The sequence below is a fragment of the Ciona robusta genome, chromosome 4 (assembly GCF_009617815.1).
Source record: "Ciona robusta chromosome 4, ASM961781v2".
Taxonomy (NCBI): Eukaryota; Metazoa; Chordata; class Ascidiacea; order Phlebobranchia; family Cionidae; genus Ciona; species Ciona robusta.
The window spans coordinates 3,127,321-3,141,729 of NC_143238.1; the positions used below are offsets into that span (position 1 = coordinate 3,127,321).

General features: G+C 34.2%; 2 protein-coding genes across 2 annotated transcripts in view; both read left to right on the top strand.

The window, feature by feature from the left end:
* LOC149736654 (uncharacterized) overlaps nucleotides 1-13,418 on the top strand; it is a 33,059-nt gene extending 19,641 nt beyond the window's left edge. The window contains exons 48-75 of the mRNA XM_089877084.1: nucleotides 319-432; nucleotides 2,031-2,144; nucleotides 2,203-2,316; nucleotides 2,374-2,487; nucleotides 2,900-3,013; nucleotides 3,243-3,356; nucleotides 3,927-4,040; nucleotides 4,099-4,212; nucleotides 6,007-6,120; nucleotides 7,238-7,363; nucleotides 7,522-7,632; nucleotides 7,773-7,947; nucleotides 8,685-8,803; nucleotides 8,967-9,083; nucleotides 9,162-9,278; nucleotides 9,346-9,444; nucleotides 9,691-9,809; nucleotides 9,862-10,008; nucleotides 10,061-10,249; nucleotides 10,557-10,760; nucleotides 10,814-10,936; nucleotides 11,012-11,149; nucleotides 11,230-11,339; nucleotides 11,398-11,605; nucleotides 11,720-11,861; nucleotides 12,133-12,293; nucleotides 12,528-12,698; nucleotides 13,101-13,418. Of these exons, the coding sequence (XP_089733210.1) occupies nucleotides 319-432; nucleotides 2,031-2,144; nucleotides 2,203-2,316; nucleotides 2,374-2,487; nucleotides 2,900-3,013; nucleotides 3,243-3,356; nucleotides 3,927-4,040; nucleotides 4,099-4,212; nucleotides 6,007-6,120; nucleotides 7,238-7,363; nucleotides 7,522-7,632; nucleotides 7,773-7,947; nucleotides 8,685-8,803; nucleotides 8,967-9,083; nucleotides 9,162-9,278; nucleotides 9,346-9,444; nucleotides 9,691-9,809; nucleotides 9,862-10,008; nucleotides 10,061-10,249; nucleotides 10,557-10,760; nucleotides 10,814-10,936; nucleotides 11,012-11,149; nucleotides 11,230-11,339; nucleotides 11,398-11,605; nucleotides 11,720-11,861; nucleotides 12,133-12,293; nucleotides 12,528-12,698; nucleotides 13,101-13,295 (3,797 nt within the window). The 3' untranslated portion in view covers nucleotides 13,296-13,418. The remainder of the gene's footprint in view (nucleotides 1-318; nucleotides 433-2,030; nucleotides 2,145-2,202; nucleotides 2,317-2,373; nucleotides 2,488-2,899; nucleotides 3,014-3,242; nucleotides 3,357-3,926; nucleotides 4,041-4,098; nucleotides 4,213-6,006; nucleotides 6,121-7,237; nucleotides 7,364-7,521; nucleotides 7,633-7,772; nucleotides 7,948-8,684; nucleotides 8,804-8,966; nucleotides 9,084-9,161; nucleotides 9,279-9,345; nucleotides 9,445-9,690; nucleotides 9,810-9,861; nucleotides 10,009-10,060; nucleotides 10,250-10,556; nucleotides 10,761-10,813; nucleotides 10,937-11,011; nucleotides 11,150-11,229; nucleotides 11,340-11,397; nucleotides 11,606-11,719; nucleotides 11,862-12,132; nucleotides 12,294-12,527; nucleotides 12,699-13,100) is intronic.
* Nucleotides 13,419-13,472: 54 nt separating this feature from the next.
* Nucleotides 13,473-14,308, top strand: LOC149736655 (cilia- and flagella-associated protein 90-like). The gene has a single exon (XM_089877360.1). The coding sequence runs from the start codon at nucleotides 13,748-13,750 to the stop codon at nucleotides 14,189-14,191; it is 444 nt and encodes a 147-aa protein (XP_089733486.1). The 5' UTR covers nucleotides 13,473-13,747; the 3' UTR covers nucleotides 14,192-14,308.
* Nucleotides 14,309-14,409: the final 101 nt, after the last annotated feature.

Here is a 14,409-nt window from a genome sequence, read left to right on the forward strand (position 1 = left end):
ATGGTGGAAATTGCACTGATGTCGTTAAGGGTTATACATGTGCATGCGCTGCTGGAAATACAGGAACCAACTGCCAAACTGGTAACATTTTAGAAACTGGTGTTTTACAAAAATTAATAACTTCTTATTTTTGATTTAGATATTGATGAGTGTGCATCAAATCCTTGCATGAATGGTGGAAATTGCACTGATGTCGTTAATGGTTATACATGTGCATGCGCTGCTGGATATACAGGAAATAACTGCCAAACTGGTAACATTTTAGGAACTGGTGTTTTACAAAAATAAATAACTTCTAATTTTTAAATTTTAATTTAGATATTGATGAGTGTGCATCAAATCCTTGTATGAATGGTGGAAATTGCACTGATGTCGTTAATGGTTATACATGTACATGCGCTGCTGGATATACAGGAATCAACTGCCAAACTGGTAACATTTTAGGAACTGGTGTTTTACAAAATAAATAACTTCTTATTTTTGCTTTAGATATTGATGAGTGTGCATCAAATCCTTGTATGAATGGTGGAAATTGCACTGATGTCGTTAATGGTTATACATGTACATGCGCTACTGGATATACAGGAATCAACTGCCAAACTGGTAACATTTTAGAAATTGGTGTTTTACAAAAATAAATAACTTCTAATTTTCAATTTAGATATTGATGAGTGTGCATCAAATCCTTGTATGAATGGTGGAAATTGCACTGATGTCGTTAACGGTTATACATGTACATGCGCTGCTGGATATACAGGAACCAACTGCCAAACTGGTAACATTTTAGGAACTGGTGTTTTAGAAAATAAATAACTTCTTATTATTTATTTAGATATTGATGAGTGTGCATCAAATCCTTGTATGAATGGTGGAAATTGCACTGATGTCGTTAACGGTTATACATGTACATGCGCTGCTGGATATACAGGAACTAACTGCCAAACTGGTAACATTTTAGGAACTGGTGTTTTAGAAAATAAATAACTTCTTATTTTTGATTTAGATATTGATGAGTGTGCATCAAATCCTTGTATGAATGGTGGAAATTGCACTGATGTCGTTAACGGTTATACATGTGCATGCGCTGCTGGAAATACAGGAACCAACTGCCAAACTGGTAACATTTTAGAAACTGGTGTTTTACAAAAATTAATAACTTCTTATTTTTGATTTAGATATTGATGAGTGTGCATCAAATCCTTGCATGAATGGTGGAAATTGCACTGATGTCGTTAATGGTTATACATGTGCATGCGCTGCTGGATATACAGGAATCAACTGCCAAACTGGTAACATTTTAGGAACTGGTGTTTTAGAATATAAATAACTTCTTATTTTTTATTTAGATATTGATGAGTGTGCATCAAATCCTTGCATGAATGGTGGAAATTGCACTGATGTCGTTAACGGTTATACATGTACATGCGCTGCTGGATATACAGGAACCAACTGCCAAACTGGTAACATTTTAGGAACTGGTGTTTTAGAATATAAATAACTTCTAATTTTTTATTTAGATATTGATGAGTGTGCATCAAATCCTTGCATGAATGGTGGAAATTGCACTGATGTCGTTAACGGTTATACATGTACATGCACTGCTGGATATACAGGAATCAACTGTTTAGCTGGTAATATTTAAGTATTGGTCATTTTACAAAAGTTATATTTTCAAATTTTTGCTATAGATTTTAATGAGTGTGCACTGAATCCTTGTTTGAATGGTGGAAATTGCACTGATGTCGTTAACGGTTATACATGTGCATGCGCTGCTGGATATACAGGAATAAACTGTTTAAATGGTAATATTTTAGGAACTGGTGTTTTAGAATATAAATAACTTCTTATTTTTTATTTAGATATTGATGAGTGTGCATCAAATCCTTGTATGAATGGTGGAAATTGCACTGATGTCGTTAACGGTTATACATGTGCATGCGCTGTTGGATATACAGGAATAAACTGCCAAACTGGTAGCATTTTAGAAAGTGGCGTTTTTAAAAATAAATAACTTCTAATTTTTGATTTAGATATTAATGAGTGTGCATCAAATCCTTGCATGAATGGTGGAAATTGCACTGATGTCGTTAACGGTTATACATGTGCATGCGCTGCTGGATATACAGGAACCAACTGCCAAACTGGTAACATTTTAGAAACTGGTGTTTTACAAAAATAAATAACTTCTTATTTTTAAATTAGATATTAATGAGTGTGCATCAAATCCGTGTATGAATGGTGGAAATTGCACTGATGTCGTTAACAGTTATACATGTGCATGCGCTGCTGGATATACAGGAACCAACTGCCAAACTGGTAACATTTTAGGAACTGTTTTTTTAGAAAATAAATAACTTCTAGTTTTTAATTTAGATATTGATGAGTGTGCATCAAATCCTTGCATGAATGGTGGAAATTGCACTGATGTCGTTAACAGTTATACATGTGCATGCGCTGCTGGATATACAGGAACCAACTGCCAAACTGGTAACATTTTAGAAACTGGTGTTTTCCAAAAATAAATAACTTCTAATTTTTAATTTTTGATTTAGATATTGATGAGTGTGCATCAAATCCTTGTATGAATGGTGGAAATTGCACTGATGTCGTTAATGGTTATACATGTACATGCGCTGCTGGATATACAGGAATCAACTGCCAAACTGGTAATATTTTAAGCAATTGGGCTTTTATAATAATTAATAACTCATAATTTTTTAATTTAGATATTGATGAGTGTGCATCGAATCCTTGTTTGAATGGTGGAAATTGCACTGATATCGTTAACGGTTATACATGTGCATGCGCTGCTGGATATACAGGAATCAACTGCCAAACTGGTAATATTTTAAATACTGGTGCTTTTGCAAAAAGAAATAACTTCTACTTTTTAATTTAGATATTGATGAGTGTGCATCAAATCCTTGTATGAATGGTGGAAATTGCACTGATGTCGTTAACGGTTATACATGTACATGCGCTGCTGGATATACAGGAACTAACTGCCAAACTGGTAACATTTTAGAAACTGGTGTTTTACAAAAATTAATAACTTCTTATTTTTGATTTAGATATTGATGAGTGTGCATCAAATCCTTGCATGAATGGTGGAAATTGCACTGATGTCGTTAATGGTTATACATGTGCATGCGCTGCTGGATATACAGGAATCAACTGCCAAACTGGTAACATTTTAGGAACTGGTGTTTTAGAATATAAATAACTTCTTATTTTTTATTTAGATATTGATGAGTGTGCATCAAATCCTTGCATGAATGGTGGAAATTGCACTGATGTCGTTAACGGTTATACATGTACATGCGCTGCTGGATATACAGGAACCAACTGCCAAACTGGTAACATTTTAGGAACTGGTGTTTTAGAATATAAATAACTTCTAATTTTTTATTTAGATATTGATGAGTGTGCATCAAATCCTTGCATGAATGGTGGAAATTGCACTGATGTCGTTAACGGTTATACATGTACATGCACTGCTGGATATACAGGAATCAACTGTTTAGCTGGTAATATTTAAGTATTGGTCATTTTACAAAAGTTATATTTTCAAATTTTTGCTATAGATTTTAATGAGTGTGCACTGAATCCTTGTTTGAATGGTGGAAATTGCACTGATGTCGTTAACGGTTATACATGTGCATGCGCTGCTGGATATACAGGAATAAACTGTTTAAATGGTAATATTTTAGGAACTGGTGTTTTAGAATATAAATAACTTCTTATTTTTTATTTAGATATTGATGAGTGTGCATCAAATCCTTGTATGAATGGTGGAAATTGCACTGATGTCGTTAACGGTTATACATGTGCATGCGCTGTTGGATATACAGGAATAAACTGCCAAACTGGTAGCATTTTAGAAAGTGGCGTTTTTAAAAATAAATAACTTCTAATTTTTGATTTAGATATTAATGAGTGTGCATCAAATCCTTGCATGAATGGTGGAAATTGCACTGATGTCGTTAACGGTTATACATGTGCATGCGCTGCTGGATATACAGGAACCAACTGCCAAACTGGTAACATTTTAGAAACTGGTGTTTTACAAAAATAAATAACTTCTTATTTTTAAATTAGATATTAATGAGTGTGCATCAAATCCGTGTATGAATGGTGGAAATTGCACTGATGTCGTTAACAGTTATACATGTGCATGCGCTGCTGGATATACAGGAACCAACTGCCAAACTGGTAACATTTTAGGAACTGTTTTTTTAGAAAATAAATAACTTCTAGTTTTTAATTTAGATATTGATGAGTGTGCATCAAATCCTTGCATGAATGGTGGAAATTGCACTGATGTCGTTAACAGTTATACATGTGCATGCGCTGCTGGATATACAGGAACCAACTGCCAAACTGGTAACATTTTAGAAACTGGTGTTTTCCAAAAATAAATAACTTCTAATTTTTAATTTTTGATTTAGATATTGATGAGTGTGCATCAAATCCTTGTATGAATGGTGGAAATTGCACTGATGTCGTTAATGGTTATACATGTACATGCGCTGCTGGATATACAGGAATCAACTGCCAAACTGGTAATATTTTAAGCAATTGGGCTTTTATAATAATTAATAACTCATAATTTTTTAATTTAGATATTGATGAGTGTGCATCGAATCCTTGTTTGAATGGTGGAAATTGCACTGATATCGTTAACGGTTATACATGTGCATGCGCTGCTGGATATACAGGAATCAACTGCCAAACTGGTAATATTTTAAATACTGGTGCTTTTACAAAAAGAAATAACTTCTACTTTTTAATTTAGATATTGATGAGTGTGCATCAAATCCTTGTATGAATGGTGGAAATTGCACTGATGTCGTTAACGGTTATACATGTACATGCGCTGCTGGATATACAGGAACCAACTGCCAAACTGGTAACATTTTAGAAACTGGTGTTTTACAAAAATAAACAATTTTTTTTTAATAAATTTTTAATTTAGGTATTGATGAGTGTGCATCAAATCCTTGTATGAATGGTGGAAATTGCACTGATGTCGTTAACGGTTATACATGTGCATGCGCTGCTGGATATACAGGAACCAACTGCCAAACTGGTAACATTTTAGGAACTGGTGTTTTAGAAAATAAATAACTTCTTATTTTTTATTTAGATATTGATGAGTGTGCATCAAATCCTTGTATGAATGGTGGAAATTGCACAGATGTCGTTAACGGTTATACATGTGCATGCGCTGCTGGATATACAGGAATCAACTGCCAAACTGGTAATATTTTAAGCAATTGGGCTTTTATAATAATTAAGAACTTATAACTTTTTAATTTAGATATTGATGAGTGTGCATCAAATCCTTGTATGAATGGTGGTAATTGCACAGATGTTGTTAACGGTTATACATGTGCATGCGCTGCTGGATATACAGGAACCAACTGCCAAACTGGTAACATTTTAGGAAGTGGTGTTTTAGAAAATAAATAACTTCTTATATTTTATTTAGATATTGATGAGTGTGCATTAAATCCTTGTATGAATGGTGGAAATTGCACAGATGTCATTAACGGTTATACATGTGCATGCGCTGCTGGATATACAGGAACCAACTGCCAAACTGGTAACATTTTAGGAACTGGTGTTTTAGAAAATAAATAACTTCTTATTTTTTATTTAGATATTGATGAGTGTGCATCAAATCCTTGTATGAATGGTGGAAATTGCACAGATGTCGTTAACGGTTATACATGTGCATGTGCTGCTGGATATACAGGAACCACCTGCCAAACTGGTAACATTTTAGGAACTGGTGTTTTAGAAAATGAATAACTTCTTTTTTTTTTATTTAGATATTGATGAGTGTGCATCAAATCCTTGTATGAATGGTGGAAATTGCACTGATGTCGTTAATGGTTATACATGTGCATGCGCTGCTGGATATACAGGAACCAACTGCCAAACTGGTAACATTTTAGAAACTGGTGTTTTACAAAAATAAATAACTTCTTATTTTTAAATTAGATATTAATGAGTGTGCATCAAATCCTTGTATGAATGGTGGAAATTGCACTGATGTTGTAAACAGTTATACATGTGCATGCACTGCTGGATATACAGGAATCAACTGTCAAACTGGTAACATTTTAAATACTGGTGCTTTTATAAAAAGAAATAACTTCTACTTTTTAATTTAGATATTGATGAGTGTGCATCAAACCCTTGTTTAAATGGTGGAAATTGCACTGATGTTATTAACGGTTATACATGTGCATGCGCTGCTGGATATACAGGAACCAACTGCCAAACTGGTAACATTTTAGGAACTGGTATTTTAGAAAATAATTAACTTCTAGTTTTTAATTTAGATATTAATGAGTGTGCATCAAATCCTTGCATGAATGGTGGAAATTGCACTGATGTCGTTAACGGTTATACATGTGCATGCGCTGCTGGATATACAGGAACCAACTGCCAAACTGGTAACATTTTAGAAACTGGTGTTTTCCAAAAATAAATAACTTCTAATTTTAATTTTTGATTTAGATATTGATGAGTGTGCATCAAATCCTTGTATGAATGGTGGAAATTGCACTGATGTCGTTAATGGTTATACATGTACATGCGCTGCTGGATATACAGGAATCAACTGCCAAACTGGTAATATTTTAAATACTGGTGCTTTTACAAAAAGAAATAACTTCTACTTTTTAATTTAGATATTGATGAGTGTGCATTAAATCCTTGCATGAATGGTGGAAATTGCACTGATGTCGTTAACGGTTATACATGTACATGCGCTGCTGGATATACAGGAACCAACTGCCAAACTGGTAACATTTTAGAAACTGGTGTTTTACAAAAATAAACAATTTTTTTTTAATAAATTTTTAATTTTTAATTTAGGTATTGATGAGTGTGCATCAAATCCTTGTATGAATGGTGGAAATTGCACTGATGTCGTTAATGGTTATACATGTGCATGCGCTGCTGGATATACAGGAATCAACTGCCAAACTGGTAACATTTTAGGAACTGGTGTTTTAGAAAATAAATAACTTCTAATTTTTAATTTAGACATTGATGAGTGTGCATCAAATCCTTGTATAAATGGTGGAAATTGCACTGATGTCGTTAATGGTTATACATGTACATGCGCTGCTGGATATACAGGAATCAACTGTAAAACTGGTAGGAACTTTAAATTATTGCATGGTGTTTTTGTGACTATATATTCGTTATTGTTTTTTATTAGATGTGAATGAATGTACTTTAAACATCGATAATTGTGATAAAAGTGGGGGAAAGTGCATGAATACTCACGGAAGCTTTTTTTGCCAATGTTTAACAGGATATAGAGGCAATGGTATCACTTGTTCAGGTATTTTCACTATGTTTAAATATTTTACATTTTTGGCAACAATTTAAGGTTTAAGCAATTGTTTTAATATAGCTTCCGTTAGTAACGCTTTTAATGAAGTTGGATACTATAGATATGACTTATTATATAAAACATTCTCTTGGTTGTGGTTATTGCAGATATAAATGAGTGTATGAACACAACAAATCATTGCAATGGAAACAGGTGTGTGAATACTGCTGGAGCATACAATTGTTTGTGTGCAAATGGAACCACAGAAGGCTGCCAAGGTAACCGGTGAACTAATACCTTGTTGGTATTGTAGTTGCAAACCTAATGCACCAATGATAAAAATCTAATTAATAATTGAAGCAGTTTCTTAAATTTAGTTTCATGTGTTTTCTTCTCAAGCGCATTTCTTGATTTTCAGTTGGTTATGAATTTCGTCAAACCCTATATAAAGTTCAGTATACACCAGATTTAAATGATCTAAATTCAAATGCATCAAGACGTTTAATTAATAAAACAAAGGGCATATTGAAAGAGGCATTTGGCAATCGCAGAGTAGAAATAACAGGTTTTCACAAAGGAAGTGTGGTTGTCACGTAAGTTCTAGTTTTTTAAAGTTAAATCATAATTAGCATATGCACAATGTTCTTCTATGTAAATTACTACCGGCACTGTTGGTTGGTTAGGCACATATAGAGGCCAGTACCAAATGATACTGGGTTTGATTTGACGGGTGCCGTGGCATAGTGGTTAGCTCGCCTGCCTGTAACCCAGAGTTAAGTGATTCAAGGCTCGACGCTGCTACCATTGTGGGCGTATGTGTCCTTGGGCAAGACACTTAACGGCAATTGCTCCAACCCAGTGGTCACTAATGGGTTGTCTAAATTATCAGCCATACCTAAATAAAAGAAAAAATCCAAAAATAAAATAAAATAAATAATTACCCACAAAGTAACATACATGGTAACTCGTAAGCTGGTACGAGGTGTTAAACCCGTGTGATAACAACTGTCGATTTCCGGCCACGCGAGGATAAAGTAAGTTACATTCATTTATTCATTCATTCATATTTATTGCTTCTGTGGTACAGACATGTGCGTCATTGAGCAAGATAGATAACAGACATTGCTTTCTCAATCATGCAGAAAATAAATCAAAAATAAAATTGCACTTGTGATAACTTGAGCATGAGTGTATGAAATAGAATATTCTTGTTACACTGACTGTCATTTGCATGGATAAAAAGTAAACCTTGCGTGTGTCATTCATTCATTTTTGGCTTTAATTTCAAAAGAATTGATTGCGCCCAATCAACCTAAATTGTTTTGTTTAGGTATGCTGTGTACCTTGTAAATGAATCAGTGACAACAGAAGAACTTATTCAGATATTTGTGACATGGAAATTGAACAATTCTGGTAAAGCTGCCATCTTTGTAAAAGGACCAACTGTTTGTAAGTTTTATCGTAAAATTGTTGTTTTGTATTAAATTATTGAATATATTGTTGATTTTATTGAACTGTCAACTATATTTGTTGTTTTGTGTTGAATTGTTAATAACATTTGTTGATTTGTGTTGAATTTTTGATAATATTTGTTGATTTGTATTGAATTCAGATGTGGTTGATGAATGCACGTTATCACCATGCCTAAACAACGGGACCTGTACAGACATTGGCGTTGATTTCAATTGTTCTTGCACACCTAACTTCCTTGGAAAACGTTGTGAAATTGGTCAGTTTCATCATGAAATATGTTGTTTTAAGACTTCAAAGTTTCGAATCTTTTTAATTTTTTTTATTTTTCTTTTAGCTGATTACTGTAGAAACTCTCCATGTGGTATGAATACGAATTGTATGAATGTAAACAATACATTTGTGTGCAAATGCAAGGATTTCCATAGAGGGGATCCAACTGTTGGTTGTTCAGGTATTGTTAGTTACAGTTATGCTTGTTTATTCATTCGTTAATAGAGTAAAAACCAATTTATTTTCAGCATTTTGTCCTTCCCATTCAACTACAGTTGGAAAACATTCAATTTCTTTTGGTGATGTTTGGAGGAATCAAATTGCCTACTCTAAAGAGAAATGTCCAAGTAAATGAGCATTACCCAAATTATACAACATGGATTCTTAGTTTTTTTCGATTCTGAGACATGGATTTATAAGCTATGAGAAAAAAAAACAATAGTATTAAAACTTATTGTAAAAAGTTATTAAATCTAACATGCACTTACAAAAAAAGACAGAATAGCTAAACAAATTACTATCCATTTGTATGCCATAGTTTAAGAACTACTGCTAAAATACTTTTCGCTTTAACTACATTGCTGCAATTACAGATGGTCGCCCTATAGCTTCAATATTCTGTAATCCATCTTTGAATTCACCTGTAACCTCTCTTAACTGTAACATTACAATAGCATCTTCAGTAGCTCAAATTCAAACAAGCCTAACTGAGGTGAGTGGTGAAATAAAGCTAAATGGAAAATAAACAAATGGTTTACTTACAGACCAAAGTAAACAGCTCAATGATTGAAACGATCTCAAAAGAATTCCAGCTATTAACATCCAATTCTAACAGCTCCACTGACGAGACTGTTAAACTTGTAGGGGTGGTCAACGAAATAGTTAATGCATCAAAAAGGAACAATATAACAGTAAGAACTTTGATGTCGAAATAATGAATATAAGATGACAATGTATTTTCAGCTTACTCCAATTGCGTGGGTAAATTTGGTGTTGTTAACCGACCATCTTACATCGTCAATCAAAAGCAACGACTTGCCTGCAAACAACCGTGCTCAACTTTTACATTCTCTTGATGAAATTAACGATCTTGCCACTTTACCATCCAATGGCGGTGATCTTGCTGTGGAAGCGGAGAATTTGGCTGTTTCGGTATTAAATTGTTTTTGCTAATGTATATTTGGGTTCGGTGGCTTAGTATTTGGTGCGCTGGCATTGTACCTGATCGATAACAGGTTCTCAATACTGCTACCATTGTGGGTTTATTTTCATAACAAGACCCATAATGTTTGATCCTTGTGGTCACTTGGCTATTTGACCAAATTGTCAGCAACTGAAAATACTAGCATTCATAAAGTTGCATATGTTGATTCAAACCCCTGTAGTATATTAACCCTTGTTGGCCCAGTTCATGAGAATAATCTTCACACACTCATTTGTTCAAATATATAATTTGCAGATTCACAGAGTTTCAAATGTCTCTTCGCAACACTACACAGTACAAATTCAAAAGGACAACTCAACTTTAGCTGAAGCAGCTAAAGTTGATATTCCAAGTGCGGTTATAAAACGTGCCATGCAAAATAATGCATATCGTGATCAAGTAACAATTGTACACCACAAATCAAGTTCATTGTTTCCATCAAACTTCAATATTTCTCAAGTAAACATATAAATTAGTTTTACGATAAAAAAAATTAACAATTTTTTTTTCAGATAACAGCGGTTAGTTTCAACTTGCAAATAAACATCGACAACCTGCCTGACCCGGTAAAAATAGAAAATTCAAATCTTCCATTTCGTCACAGTAAAGTAGTGAAACCAGAAAATCGATATCAGGTAACTGTCATTGTAAAAATCTAACATATATATATATTTACATAATTCTTTAAACTTTTTTTTAAATTTGTGCAGGCTGACAGAACTCAGTTACAATGCAGATATTGGGATGAGGACACAACTAATTGGCTTCCCGATGGTTGCTGCTTAAATCATACAGAGTATCCACCACTATGCCAATGTAACCATCTTACTAACTTTGCATTAGTTGTGGTAAGAACTAAATGCGTTTGGTTATCCTACCATATCATTTAAACTGTAATACATTAGTTAATTTTTGTCTCACCGAACAGGCTAGGGACGTAGTACCAGCTGACTTTATTCTATCAATTGTCAGCGATATTGGATGCATTCTTTCAGCCATTGGACTTGCTTTAACCATTATCATACAACTGACAAACCGGTACACAATTACAACATCGATCATTCGAACAAATGTTTATCCTAACCTTACATTGCAGAGAACGACGTAAACTACGTTGTACGCAGATATTTGTAAATCTTTGCTTTAACCTGATGATGGCTTACATTCTCTTTCTTGCTGGTATTGAGCAAGCTCACAACGATCGCTCTTGTACAGTGATAGCTGCGTTTCTACATTTCTTTTTCCTTGCCACTTGGTGCTGGATGGCTGTATATAGCTATGACCTCTACAAGGGTTTAATAGAGGTAACTTAGGAAAAATATAAATTCTAGTAACCGCCATGTATTAAAAATTGCTTCTACGTAACCCAAAGCAAGTTTTTACATTTTTGAATCTTTAGAAATCATTTTGATTGACAGGTGTTCCGAGATGACAAAGAAAACTTTATGAAGAGAGCTTATGCATTTGCATATGGTTTTCCTATTGCAGTAGTTGCTATTAATGTTGGTATCACTGTTGGTTATGTGGACGCATTAGCAGATACAGTGACATGTACAGGAGGTTAGTCATTTGAAATTACTACGATTCAATTCTTTGTTAATTAACTGATATGCTGCCATATTATCTTCTTAAGGTGAAAAAAAACAAGAGCTTTATAATATTTTGATCGCGTTATACAAAAACTTTACTGACATAAACATTTTAAACCAATTACCAACTTATAGGTGTACTTTAATCTATAATTTGTGGGATTCTCGCACACAATTTGTCAGATATTTTGAATACACTTTTAATAAAATTCTATTAAACTTTAATATTTTGTTTTCTTTAGTAAATGATTTGGCGCAGTGGTCATACAGAGCAGACTATGCATGTTGGATTACTGGGTATTCACTGTACATGGGATTTTTGCTTCCTGTAGGAATCATGCTTGTCTTTAATGTAGGCGTCTTTGTCATTGTACTCAGGAAGGTTATTTGGAGAGAGCATGAGGTAAGATCAAGGTTATACTTATTGATGATACCAAATTGTTATTTGGGACAAACTTTAACAGAATGAACAAAATCCATTCTTTCAATGTATATATGTACATCTCTCTTTTACATTGGTATAGCCATGAGTTTATTTTGATAAGATAATTTGGTGTATAAATTCTGCACTGTGTCTAATATGTACGAGTACAGATTTGGGATTGTTATTAGCTGTTTTTTTATGGTTCTGTTTCAGATAAGCTCATCTGCTGCCAAGGTGTCAACAAAACAAAACTTATCTATTACTTTGGCATTAGTAGCAACTATGGGCCCTACTTGGATTTTCGGATTTATAATGCTTCTTTCCACGGATTCAGTGTTCTATTATGTTATGAGCTGGTTCTTTGCCATCTTTGTAGCTACTCAAGTATGCAACATTCTTATATTATTTAAGTGTTTTTATAAATGTAACTAGTTTCTATTGATAAAACATAGTAGTGCATGGGCCATGAGTGCAACCATGTGTAATTGGTAACAATCCAACCCACGTAACATTACTCATCTCATCTGCATATCATGCCAGACTTCTGCTTTACTGACTTCACACAACAGACAGTCCAACGCAGTATGACTCATATTTTGTGCAATTCCGTCGCAAAACTTGTCTGGAAGCAATACCTTACTATGACCCTTGGCAACTATGTATTCATTAAGCTATTCCAACTACCCTATCTTACTACAAAAGTGGCCTTATCATAATACGAAACTTACACATGTAAAGTTGTGATAAACAAACCAACAGTGACTTACTTCATCATTCTATCCCAAGGGGTTCATGATCTTCTTTATGAGTTCAATTCGCAACAAGGAAGTACGAAGTGTCTGGACCAGTACTGTCTCGGATGCTCTAAGCAGGGTCAGAGAAACTGTCTCTATCCATTCTGCAGCTTATGACCTTAGCTACGCCAGGGGATCTGGCAAGTTTTCTGATACAAATGAACAATCTGGCAGCTACCTGCAATAAGTTAACTAATAATTATTTTTCCGTGTCAAACTATATAATGGGAAGAGCTATAATGATGTATATAATTATATATGATGACTTTTACATCGGAATTCAAGAAATAAAATTTCCTGCTTTAAAAAATGTTTGGTAGTACCTGACATTAGAAGAAAAGGAAGTAAAGACTTTTATTCTGATACTTTCCCTTTTTTAAATAAATAAACGGAATCTATAATAACATGTAATAAAAACAATGTACATTCAACCATATGCAGTGCTGTCCTACCATGGGCATTGCCGCCACACGTGTTTAAAATTATGTATTTTGAATATTTTTTTATACAATATGACGTCACGATCCGATTTGGATTTGGGGATAACAAGGGGCATTATGTTGTCATAAGCTAGTTATAGCAACATGGGTATAGGGTTATGCAGAAATTATTAAGGTTGTTTTATGGAATTATAAGAAGATGGAGGGTGGAGAACATTTTACTCCTGAGCAGAGAAAACTGCAGTGGTGTGAGTTCGTTCGCAGAGAACGGAAGATGTGCAACACAGCATTCGATGCGTGGGAAAAACCTTATGGGACCTGGCTTCAACCAAACGATATCGGAAAGAATATAAGTTACTTTAACAACAACAAACAACATGGAAAGCATTCGGAGTATGAACGCCTCTTTCATTTAAAGCATCACTACGAGAAGAAATTGCACAGAGACGACAGAGCGAACAGAATTGGCCTTAATGTACACGACGAAGAGAAAGACAAGGCTGTACCGATTCTATCTTCATCTGTGTATGGATCCAGACCACCACTGGAGAAAACGAATAGAGAGCACGTTATAATTGAAAGTGTTAACAAGGGTTTTTACCGTTCCCGTGGTACAAATATCCCGAGCAGTTCTGACGGCTAACTTGGGTCAAGAATAATAGAAATCAAGTACTTTTTTTACCATTTTTAATGTACAGAAACGATACTACTGTTTAATGGGCGCAAATAAAAGAAAACAATTGGCGTCAAAATCGCAATAGCCGGGCGTATTTAAGTAAGGCATCAAACTGACAACGCATTGAATGAAAAACGGGCTGGGAAGACACCAGAGTGAACGCACAGATCAGAAAAAGTTTCGTT